We start from the raw sequence: 12,933 nt of genomic DNA on the forward strand, positions 1-12,933 counted from the left end.
AGATCAATAAAAGATTCTAGGTAAACTTATTTTATTCTTGAAATATTTCTGGATAAGTAATTTTATCAAAAAGGAAACAAACAGTAGATTTATGAATTCCTTTGTCTAAAAGGTATTATAATATAGTAAACACTGTCATCACAGATAATCCCAAGTAAGGTTCTGGTCCAACTTCAAGTCCCGAATAATCTCACATGAGGATCGAATCAAGCCTAAGGTACAGACAAGTACTTTGAAGAATTTGGGGATTCCACCTCTTAGAGGACTCTTACTAAGCAGCATTATCAACTTTCCCATCTAATTCCCCACAAAAATAAAATACTTCACTTTGTCACATAACTTGAAATTTTGAAACAATGTTCCAAAGCAGATTTTTACACTGTGTGAAAGGACAACCCATTTGCCAGTGATGATTATTTTTAAAATATCTTGTCAACAGCCTTGAAAGGCTAGCCTACCTAGACTCCATCTTTTTCAGTTGTGAGACACTTTTGGCATTGGGTGCAAGGTGGTACAGAAAGTACTAGAAGACAGGGGTTCTAATTCCCAATTCTGCCGATGGATAAGTCAGATTCTGAGCCCGTTTTCTCATCTATAAAATGAAGATACTTCCTATTACCTAATTTAAAAGGTTGTTTCAGAGCTCTCAGCAGAGTGTACACAGACTACAAAGCACTTTATAAATCTCAAAGGGGTTGATGAATGATGGTAAGTTGGTTTAGTGGCAGAGCTGCATGTAACCTACATGTCTTATTTCCCAGTCTAGGACTCTGTTCTTCAGAAATGGAGGTCCTCTTGTCCTTTTCATCTGGCCCAAGTCCCCTAGCCATTGTCTTAATTTGCCTCTGCCTGTTACCAAGCTCTTTAATCCATCCAACAGCTAAATCCTGTTTCGATATGGATCCACTACTTTTTCTCATAGAGGCCTCTCCTTGAAAGCAGAGAAAATCTTCCTTTTCTCTTTAAGTGCTTGGAGCTTAGTACAGTGTTTAGCACATATTTAAACATTCAATAAATACTTTTTCTTTCATTCATTCATTGTACCAGGTTTCCTTCTCTAGGAGACAGGAAAGTCACACCTTTTGAGAACCAGGACTGGAAAACACTTTCATGTACAACCTATTGTGTGCCAGATGTACTCCTTTAAACCATCTTAGTGACTCAGAAGGGAGATTAGGAGGAGGGAGAGGGGAAGTAGTCTACTTATAAGTGAAGAAAACTGCTTAAAATTCCTCAAACCTCTTTGTAAACAAAATCATTAAAAATAAATTGTGCATACAAACCATAAAGAATTTTTACAGTAAACCCATCTGATCCAATAGCTTTGTTACCATTACTTACCTAATAAGGGTCAATCTTGATGGCCAAAGGAAAAGATTTCTTTAGATGTCTTTTATACAATACCAAGACTCTCCATTCAATTCAGCAACTCTAGCTCATATCAGACCTGAAGAAAGCAGTTTATGTACATTTGATCCCTGTAACCCTTCTGAGATAGGTGGTATGTGTTGTTCTAATTTTACAAATGAGGAATCCAAAGCTCAGGCAGAAAATACGGGAGGAAGGGCTTGAACCAAGGTACTCTCTGACTCCAAGTCATGAAATGATAAAGCATGAATTATTTAAAAACAAGCAAACAAAAACTTGAAGTTAGTAGTCTGGGCTTCATTACTCTATTGGTTGGAAACATGTGAAATCCAGTCTTCAATTTCAAAAGCTTTGCTATGACACAGCCAACTGTTTATTTTTCTATTCATCAACAATCCACAGCATCATTAAACAGGGTGATTAAAGAAAACATACAAAGTTCAGGTGGACATATTTTTTTTCTTTTTTGCTTGAAAATAGGTGAGCTGGTATCAATTTAATGTGGATAGAAATAAATACAATCCATAATAAAAACAAAATTGGAAGGGAAAAAAAGATACAAAAATCAAAATGTGTTTCAAAAACATGGAACATGACATCTGACTTCTGAATTTTTCACTTAGAGAACAAGCTATGTGCTTTCACATGTGCAGGTCACTGTAGAATATCAGCCTTAACTTATACCCCCAAAATGAAAACAAACACCAACAAAACAAAACCCCACAATTACATCTAGACCCAGACAATGTTTTTTCTTCTAAAAAAAGACAGACATGGAAGAATAACTGCATTCTTTCACAAATTTAGCTTAATCTCAAGGCATAGTACTTTAGGAGCTGGCATTTGGGCATTTCCTGCTCATGCTCATTTTAGTATAAACAAACATGGTTTGTGTTGTGTAATATATATTTGAAGAGTTTCTTTAAAAAGAATCACAAGTTTCATTTCATATATACATATATGCATGAAATATACATATATATATGAAACATATATATATATACACAAACACACAAAAAAACCAATTTTTAATTATGTACTTAAAATAAATTACAGGAAATAACTTTAAAATGCAACGGAAGACAAAAGTTTCACAACAAACATTCCCACTGAATTCCCAGGGAAGGGGAGGAAGGGGTGGTGGTGATGTGAAAATGCAGTGCTCAAGGCAGGTAAATATCACAAATATATCAAAAACTTCAAATTGTTTATGCATTCACACATTTACATGAGCCACAAACATTCCTTTACATAAACCATACTTAGCCTACTACAGAACCAGATTTTGCCATAAACTACAAAACTTTTAATACAAAATCGTATTTATATATTTATAATTCATATACATGCCCTATCTGTGATTTTAGAAAATAAAAGCTACACACTGTACAGACAATCCTAACTCATTGCTGTAGGCAACATTTTTGGCTGGAATTCTCCCAATAAAATTAATGGCATATTTTATATACACAAAGGCTAAACTGCAGAAGAGACAGTTCCATTTCCCAGTTATGCATCTCCTTTTAGGGTAGGTCTATGGAATTTAAGAAGGCATGACAAATGTACACTCCAAAATCATTTCCTTAGTGACAAAGGTGAAATCCTGTCATTTCTGTGAAGAATTGATGATACATGCACTTTGTGTAACACTGGTACTGATGGCAGGAAAGCAATCTATATTCTTAATGTCGTGGCTCAAAAGAGACATCCCTGGTGCCAGTTGTCACTACCATCTCAAACTGATTCTGATTCACAGCTACTTCAAAAATTAAAATCAATGGGACACTGTATGTTTACATTCTGTTAAAAGACTTCACTTTAATAGATTTCTCAAAATATTTCCCTGATACATCCTTTTCAGACAACGACTTTTTCTAAGAAGCCAGAGACTGAAGATTAAATTAAGAATTAAACATGGCACAAACGTGCGTGATAAAAGAAAGCTCCTCTCTGTCTCCATGGCACTAACTTGTGTCTTGGAAGCAAGCAAAGAAGAGAATGCTTAAAACCAACAACCAATTTTCACACTCTGTGGCAACAATCTGTGGAGCCAGTTATACTAAACTACTTCTATAGTGGATTGTAAACTTTGGTTTATTTTGAGTTCTCATTGTACAGCAAGCATGAAAAAGGACGGGAGAGCAGAGTTGAAGAGGAGATGAACTGTCAGTCTGTCTTTAATCGGGCATGATGAGACACCTGGTCAGTCAGGCCTGCTTTGATAGAGTTTGTTACAGACTGCCTTATGTTTTCCTCCATCAATTTATCACCCAGGGGCTTCAATACCTGTGGTATGAGAAATGTGCAAAACAAAACAAAAAGCCATAAGGTAAAAAAAAAATTACATATAAAAATAGTTTAAAATTCAATTCAAAGTAATGAGCAAAGTAACCAAGAATATGGAAAACTAAACTAAAAAGTTTCAAAAGAATAAGCAATACTGCTGGAAATAATGTATTTAGTCACTTTACAAAGAAAAATAGAAATTATTTTCTTCCTATATGGTATGTCATTGAATTCAAACCATTTTATAGTTCCTATGAGACGTATGTGCAATTCCATACCCTCTATGCAGCATCAATCTGGTATGTTTACAGCATTTTATGCAGACCGACCGGCCCAGACGGTCCTGCTTAGTGTCCTACATGTGTAAATGTGAACACTTCATATACAGAAAAGTTAAAAATACTGTCTAATTTTTCTTCTTGTTATTGTTGGATGACAGTCTCTGTCGCTGTGCTGATGAGAGAGCACGATGAAGCATTCGGCGTCTAATAACTTCAAACAGTTTGGAAAACACCTAAAACATGGAGTGATTGGTTAGGAAAATGACGTCAGAATGATTTGAAGTTGACAGAGTTTTAAGACTAAGAAATTTGAGACTTGGTAGGTTTCTCACCTTCCTGGGACTCCTCTGAGGCAAAAGAAAAGAGAAAGGCAAAGAAATTTAGACAAAATCAATCAAAGAGGGCTTTTGTCCTCTGAATAGTAATCAACACAATTCAAACTAACATGAAAATTATTTAAATATTACAGACTGTTTTCATCCAGTTGACTTTGTTTTAATGACACTTAAAATTATAGAATTAATGCTGCACAGGAGGTAGATTATTTTAAAGCATAATGAAAATACACTCATAATTTAAAATAATTAAAGACAATTAGGACAAGGATGAGGAGAGATTATAAACTCAGTACAAAAACAAAGGACAAATTGAAAATTTTGTCTTCCAACCAATCCTTTAGTAAGATCCCCAAAATGCTAGAAAATGAGAATTTTCAGGACAGGGCAGGATTTAAAGTTTATACATACATGAATTTTCATCAACTATGAATAAATAATATTATTTCAAAGACTAAGTGTGTAAGTCTTCCAGTCTTATTGGTAGATTAGAATCTACCAATGAATCTGTAGAATTACCAATAATCTACCAATAAATAGAAGAAAACATTTTTATGCGATAAATTGGAGGGAAGGAATTAAGATATCATAATTACAATTCCAAAATGAATTTTTTTTAAAAAAATTCTAAAGCAGAAAAACCATAGAGACTCAACATGAATTATAGCTTTTTGATCAATATCTCACTAGGCTACAGAAATGCAAACTAAAAATAACTACTATACTGTTCACAAAGGACAGCAGTTTTATTTTTCCATCTGATAATACTGTTCAAATGTTCCAAAGTCATCATTTTTCATATCTGTGTACTACATGCAAAAACCAGCACATAAATGCCAGATTCACACATAGTCACTCCAATTTAGCAAACTCCTTAGTGTTAGGTGAAGTTTGATTTTGACCATTACAATAACACCAAAAATCCAAATCCAGAAATGAATCCTCCTGGCTTCCAGTGTATTTGTCTTCCCATGTCATATGTTAATAAATTAACAGTTTCTCAGGTTTGATACACAATGAATTCTAGACTTTTTTCTTCATAGTGTGTCAGTCTGTCAACCTTATCTTCCTCATACGCAATTTAGTCACTTGGTTGTAGATATGTCCACTACTCAATACACATTATGGAATATGGCAATGCATTGCTTCTTGCTCATATTGCTAAGTAGCACTTTTCAAAAATATTAGTAATGATCACAAAACTTATTTGTCTTCCTTCTTGAAGTATTTTCATGATTATGTTATTATTGAGGACTTTTTCATGATTATGTTACTATTGAGGACTTTCTCATATTCCAAATAAAACTCACCAAAACCACCCTCATTCATTTAAACTGAATAACATTTTTTGTTGAATTGACTATATCTCTATGATAATCAATACTAAAAATGGCATTTGGTGTCTACTCCAAAGATGTTGATTTTGGTATGGCCAAGCTTGCATAATAATCATGATTTAAAAAAATAAAACTTTTAACCCATGCAACATATCGACATCTTGATTATAAATTCACTCAACAGAGAGAACATCAATACAATTACCAGTTCATGGGATTTAAAGATGAAAGAAACCTTAGACATCATCTACTTCAACTCACTCATTTTACAGACAGGGAAACCAAGACCCAGAGAGGCTGAGATCTGATACAAGAGAGAGAATAGCTATTCAAATAATGAAGGAGGAAACAAGAAGATTGGGGGAGGGAGAGAGGGAATAGTCAATAAAAAACTAAAAGATATATACCAACCTGTTCCCATAGTGTTTCAGCAATTTGATCAATCATTGTTCCAATTTCTCTGAACTCCCCAGAGTATTTAACATATGCCCAAGTACAAAGGGATGTAAGTGCTAAACCCATTATCAGGTTACACAAGACAGCTATGGAGTTCAGGCCGATGAAGCCAGTCAGTCCTGAGATTATGTACATAGCAAACATGACTGCAAACAGCGTGGCAGGGGTGCGAGCAGCATAGAAGATGTTTTTGCCATCATTGTGCTTTACAAAATTTGCATAGGTTTCTTCAATCTCAGCTTCAAGCTGGTCCTGATAACGACGGCAGAACTCATCTCCTCCCATTTTTTTCACAGAACAAAACTGTTTGACAGCCACCTCCTTGAAATCCAAGTGTTTTTTTTCTAAATCCGAAGGTGCAATGTAAGGCTTATCTCCACCACATACCTATTTAAATAAAATGGGAATACAATGAGCTACCTTCTAAAAATAACATTAAAAAAAAAAATCAGTACATAACTTTAATTATTACAATGACAGACACAACTGTGCAAGGCCCAAGGGCTTAACAGCTCAATGTAGAAATAGAGTTACCTGAACAATGTGCTTATACTTTATAAGTCACACAGACACACTAAGTCATTTTCCTTCCAAAAAGTGTAGAGACTATTTAAAACTTCCCCAAAACTTTGATATTACAATATATTCCTAATACAAACACAGAACAAATTACTTCCATTAGTCTCAGTCATTTTCATTTCTTCTTTGCCTACATGCATTTCCACTGATAAAATCTATTATCCTTGGTTTTATCTTTGAATTCCCAGTGCCTAGAATGTAGTAGGCACTTAATAAAGACTGAACGACATACCTGAATGGAAGATACAATGACAATTGCTAGGAAGATGCATCACGAAAATGTAACAAATATACCACTGAAAGAATCTTAATTTACAGTTGATTTTAGAAACTACTATGGGCCTTAAGCTTGCTTATTCATCACAGGCTACTAATTAACAGTTTTCCAAGTTATTTAACCTCTCCTCCCACCACCACCACCCAAAAAAATTCTATTTATCTGATATATGGCTTGCTAACTGGGCCTCTTTTCCTTCTCTTAAGGCTCATAACTTTTGTAAAAACAACTTATTTCCAAGAATGAGAATGAGGAAGGCGACAAGGATATGGTATGATAACAAACTCAGAAAGACTATATTTAAACAACTGACATCACAAATGATTGCAAAATTATAAAATTACCAACCTGCTCCATGTTTTTGCTATAGCTGTCCCTTGCTCCTGCTACTGCAGCAAGATTGTTAGCTTCAGCTGTTGCCTATTTTGAAAAACAACAAAAAAATGCCACCTTCTATTAAATAAGAGCATGTTTGATATCTGTTAATCTAATAACATAAGCTATGAGAAATTATATGCAATTATTTTCCCAAGAGGAACAAGAGTAAGGAGTCCAAAAATTCGTCTGATTCAAAGATTATTCTATTTGCTTTATATAAATATTTTGAGGGTGAGAGGCTAAGGGGAGGGAACAGAACTATAACTATATTCTTTCCTAATTATATTTTCCTTGAATTAAAAGAAAAGCAAGAAAAAATATAGAACTCTCAGCACAAAGCACAATACTGTTACTTGCTACCTGTAAATTCCTGAATAATCAATTTCCTTTTAAAAAGAGAGGGCTGGGCTAGAAGACTGGTGTTTTTTCAGATCTAAATCCTATGATACTAATATTTAAAATGTACTGAGCATACACCAAATAATTATAGCTAGAAATCATCCAAAAATAAGTTGGGTGATCAGAACAGAGTTAAAAATGAAACATCTCCATTCAACAAATAAGTAACATTTCTCTCTCTCAGTCCATTTAAAAGTAAAAACAAAGCCACATGATCCATGTAAAAAGTAAAGACATACTCCACTTCATCAAGATAAATTTCATGGGGGGGGGGGGGGGGGGGGGGAGAGAATGCGCCTGCTATGCTGTAAAATTGATAGGTTGTCCAAAGCAGCAAAAAAAGTTCTTAGTCTATCAAAATTTACCTAAGAGAATGGTATAAACACATTCTGACTCCTACAAACTAAGTCTCAGATCATCACATTTTCAGAAATTATATTTTATTCTAAAAGATAAATTAGTGAAAAAGAAAATAAAATGCAATGTTATTATTAATATTATTTATAAAAAAGAGGTTATTTCATGCTTATTTTATACTAATCCATCATTAACTAACATACAAAAAAGTTTGATGTATTTAAAAGGAAAGGAAGTTATTTTCCAACCCATAACAGATACAGTTTCTAGCAAAGTACTTTTTCCCATTAGTACCAATGTATGATAAGAAATGAATTCAGCCTAAGTTAAAATTATTTTCTAAGCCAAGACAAATCAGCTATTCAAAACATTGTCAAATTTTGCCATCCAAAATATGACTTCAGATTATCTTCAAAAATATGTAATCACATATTTTAAAATTTGTTCATATCCTTAACATAACTTTCTACATTAAGTTCATTTTCTTCCTCAAATATACAAAATAAGATAAAGTACCTGAAGCATAGACTTAGGGTGTGGAAGCTCTTCTCCTTGATAAATTTTAATATAAGCCTAAAAACAAATAAATCTTCATTAACTGGTTAAATTCTGGAATAAAAATATCAAAACAAAATTTAAAATAAAGAGGGAAGGGGTATTCATACACATAATCATTCAAAATCTTCATCACCCTGAAAACTGTACTAAGTATAACAAAGAGAAATCTTATATACTGTTTTCATAATATCAACCTGCTCCCCCCTTTTAAAAGTTATTTAAATAAAAGGTAAAATAAACCTAAAACACTATAGGATATATTTGAACTGAAACATTTCCATGTATCTTAAATTAGATCTGCTTTATTAGAGACCTTGGAAAACACGATATAGAATAATTACAATAATGTAAATGGAGAAAAACTTATAGAAGTTTTCAAAATGGAATGCTTTGGAATTATAGTGTTCAAGCTCGACTCCAAATAAAAGATATGAGAAACTATCTCCTACTTTTTTGCAGAGAAGAGGAATAAGAGTGCAGAATGCTTCAAATGGTAGCTTTTTCAACATTAGTTAATTTTATTGAATTTTCAAAAATTATTTCTTAAAAGACATGGCTCTCAAGGGGGTTGGGGAAGAAAAGGAAATATAGATGTGGGGAAAAAAGATAGACAAAAATTTTAAAATCATATCTATTTTCAATTATAAATAAATCATATACCCACAATTCTATGTAGAAAATGGTTATATGATGGACCATCTTTTGCCATATTCTATCCCACGGAAGTTAATTTCCAATTTTTGGCTGGAGAAAAAGATCAGGTTTGGAGCACTATGACGCCTTCTTTCTACCTACACCTACAGACCTACACCCCCCCACACACACAATTCTTCACATAAATGACTATCAAGACTATCTTAATTCATATGCATAATTATTCAGAAATACAAGTTTTAAAAAGAAATAATACCTAAACCAAGAGTGTAGGAAAAGGAGAGAAAAGGAGTTGGGGATTTAAAAAAAAAAAAAAAAAAATTTCATTTCCCTTTATCCCTAATCTAAATTTTAATTAACACAATAATTAATACAACACCATACAATTCCACTACATTACTTATTCTAATTCCTTCTGAGCAGTTGTACTCTGAAGGATGGAAAAGAACAACTGGAGTGAAATGTGAAGTGTTGGCCATAAAGTTACTTTACCATTATTCATACTTTAACTGCATTTAGTAAATCATCATGATTCCAAAAGAAAATTTTCCTGATCACCAGAGATAAGGAATTACTGATTATCAATCCTAACAGGTATTATAGTTAGTTACAGTATCATGAATGTCAGTTCTTGCTTTTATCTAATAACACTCACCAAATCCATTTCAAACTTTGCATGAAATGAAGCCAATTCATCACAATTAAAAGTTCTAGTCATGAAAATCAAAAGAATTTTCCTTTAGGAACAGGTTCTCTCTTAATACATCTTCATGTAACAATGTTGTACCCCATGAGCAAGCTATCACACTTCTAATTCAGGAAATTATATTTTAGTAGTTTTAAATATAACAAAGTATGCCTACCTTAAAGTATTCTACAAGATCTCTACAAGTCACTTTGGATCCACTTATCTCTTTTTCTACCAAATTTTCAGGGGCAAGCAGTAACGGAACCAGATTGCGAAGCTCTTTTTTAAAGTCTTCATCAATATCTAGTAGAGATGGAATTAGTCAACACTAAATTAGTCACAAATGAAATAGATTCATTCCCCAGTGACATAAAACTACAATAGGTTTCTATTATGGAAAAGCAGTAGAGAAACCACGTCTCATTTACATGGCTTCATTAAGAAGCTGTGATTTTTTTTTAGATTACATAATTAAAAAAAAAAAAAATTAATCACCTTTACTGAACTAATTATATGTCATAGATACTATACAACTAGTGAAAGCAGGTATCTGACTCAATATTATAAACAATTTCCCTATACCCTTGTAGAAAATGATGTCTTAATACAATATAAATTTTCACAGAAAACAGGAAATATTTTGTGTATTAAACCCTGGGTCTCTAGTATCAAGCTTGTCAAACAGAAGCGGTTTAATGAGTCCTAAATGAATAGAATAAGAATAACCCTTGAATCAAAAGTGTCATTTTTGTCAGTGGCTCATAAGATAAGAAATTGTTGGTGTTTTTTATTTCATGTAAATGTCTGTGGGTTTTTTTTTCTTCTCATCCTCCTGAATAAATTTTTTCAATACTCAATTTAACTATTCTCCATTTATTTACACTAACCTACATGAAAAAGAAACTGTACTATCTTCTCAACAAAAAAGACTGAAATCTAAATTTCTTAGTATATTAGGTTTCTTAATATACTGCTATGAGCCTTGCAAATAAATGTAAACAATCTTCACAACCAACCTTTCAAAATTTTTCCACTAGCAAAAAACTGATATATAAAAGTTATCACTTATATAGTTGCAACAAAATTCAACCTTAAAAACCTTGAGACAAGAAGTAGCATGGTATCTACTTTTTAAAAATACTTCAAAACAGAAAGATGAGCAAGCAAAGCATTTATATCCCATATATCCTAGTGATCTCACAAATCCAAATGCCCATATGAAATAAAATCCAAGTAATATGTTGCTTTTAAAAATGGTATTTTCACAGTATTTTCACATGAATAAGAATGAGAAATTCCTACCAGTCAATCTCCCATCAAAACTTGGATTGGTTGCAACTTTAAGACCAGGATGTGGCAACAGGAAACAGCCAAGGTTAGAGAAACAATTATGAATATGCTTCCTTACATTCTGCAACTCTTCATGTTGGTTTTGCTTTACCTGTTATGAAGTAAGAAAAAAAACAAGATAAAGATATAAACTTCAGGGAAATTTTTCTTTTTAAGTAAATAATTAAATGCCACCAATATTAGGGAATCCTAAGAAAATCACCAAAGTTACTTTTCAAATTCCACTTAATACAGGCAATCCTTTTTTAAAAAATTAAGTTTGTTTGGGGGTTTTTTTGTAAGCATGAGCACTTAAATTTCAAAGAGAAGAGAGGAAGAAAAAAATGCTGGTTTTGAGATCTATTCCAGCTGGGCAAGTTAATACTTGGGTGACTTAGATCACTTTAACACTTGTTCAATGGTAAAAGGAGACAATTGGACTCAACCTCTCAGGTCTCTTCTAAATTTATCACTCTACTACAAGTTCTATCCCATCCCCCTCTGAATTAGGGTTCCCCACACGGCCCACCAAGTGAGAGAAGTCTCCAGGCCTTTCCCTAATACTGTGACAGCTACAGGTCTGTCCTGCTCTGATGCTTTGAAACCTAGCATTCAATGTGTCTCTCAAAACCAGCTTCACTATAACATGTAGTGAGACTCAGTCCTATCCACTGCGGAAGCATCAGCACCTCAGAGATGCCATGCAGCAAGTATGTTGCCTCTCACTACTATCTGCTTCCAGCTTTCAGGTGCTTAATTCTCCACTTCCTCCCTCCCCGCTCCCTCCCAGTTCTTAAGAGGTTGCCCCCTTTTGTCCAGCCCTACTCTTCCCTTTAGCACTCTAGCACTATGTTCCCTACAACTCTATCAGGTGGAAAGTCGTATCCATCCTAGGAGTGTCTCGAGGAAGAGTTTGGAAAAAATTTGTTTTTACAAAGACATTTTGTTTTAATGTTTTAATTTAGTTCTATGTTTAAATGGAGAACTGGGGCAGGTCCATACATTGTGTAGTAGGGAAAAAAAAATACCAGCAATCAAGAGACCAGAACCACAGTTCATTGAACTCTCTAACCATCTAGTCACACTCATAGGTTCTGTTTGAAGACTTCAAAGAAGGAGAACCCATTTCTGTAGGCAGCTACATGATTATCCTTCAAATACTTGAAGACAGCTGTCACCTCCCCCTCAGTCTTCTCTTTTCCTAGCTAAACAAGTTCAACTCTTCATATTAACAGACTGAAGATTGAAATTCTACATTTCAGCGAATTCTGAATTCTGGTTTCCTAAATTCTGAATACAGTGGACAAGTAAATCACCATTTAATTGATGTTCAATTTTTTCTTGTGTAAAAGAGACAAATGATCAGATCATCTCTGAAGTCAAGATTCACTGACCGTAAAATATAGTTTTCAGGGTGTTCCTCCTCTGAAAACTAAAATCCCAGTTATTTTTAAAATTATTTCTACTGTTTTGTTGTTTTTCTTTCTCTTAGTTTTTATCCTATATTCCTCTCCTACTCCCATCCAGACCCCAATAATCATCTACCACAATGTTGAGACAGAGACAGAGAGACATGTATCACAACTAATGAACACATCAAAACGATCTGATGCAGCTTTACAAAGCAACAGACCTCAACTTCAGCAAGGAA

At 33.6% G+C, this 12,933-nt stretch overlaps 1 protein-coding gene across 4 annotated transcripts in view; it reads right to left on the bottom strand.

Annotated features, from left to right (window-relative positions):
- Positions 1-3,443: 3,443 nt before the first annotated feature.
- ATL2 (atlastin GTPase 2) overlaps positions 3,444-12,933 on the bottom strand; it is a 66,754-nt gene continuing 57,264 nt past the window's right edge. For 3 of the 4 annotated variants that reach the window (XM_074286617.1, XM_074286619.1, XM_074286618.1), the window contains exons 8-13: positions 11,256-11,394; positions 10,129-10,256; positions 8,570-8,626; positions 7,268-7,339; positions 6,019-6,450; positions 3,444-3,654 (exon numbers count right to left, since the gene is read on the bottom strand). In XM_074286617.1, the coding sequence (XP_074142718.1) occupies positions 3,535-3,654; positions 6,019-6,450; positions 7,268-7,339; positions 8,570-8,626; positions 10,129-10,256; positions 11,256-11,394 (948 nt within the window). In that variant the 3' untranslated portion in view covers positions 3,444-3,534. Of the gene's footprint in view, positions 3,655-3,926; positions 4,169-4,267; positions 4,283-6,018; positions 6,451-7,267; positions 7,340-8,569; positions 8,627-10,128; positions 10,257-11,255; positions 11,395-12,933 lie in introns of those variants that run through there. The other variant, XM_074286615.1, reaches the window with a different exon arrangement.

The sequence above is a fragment of the Sminthopsis crassicaudata genome, chromosome 2 (assembly GCF_048593235.1).
Source record: "Sminthopsis crassicaudata isolate SCR6 chromosome 2, ASM4859323v1, whole genome shotgun sequence".
Classification (NCBI taxonomy): domain Eukaryota; kingdom Metazoa; phylum Chordata; class Mammalia; order Dasyuromorphia; family Dasyuridae; genus Sminthopsis; species Sminthopsis crassicaudata.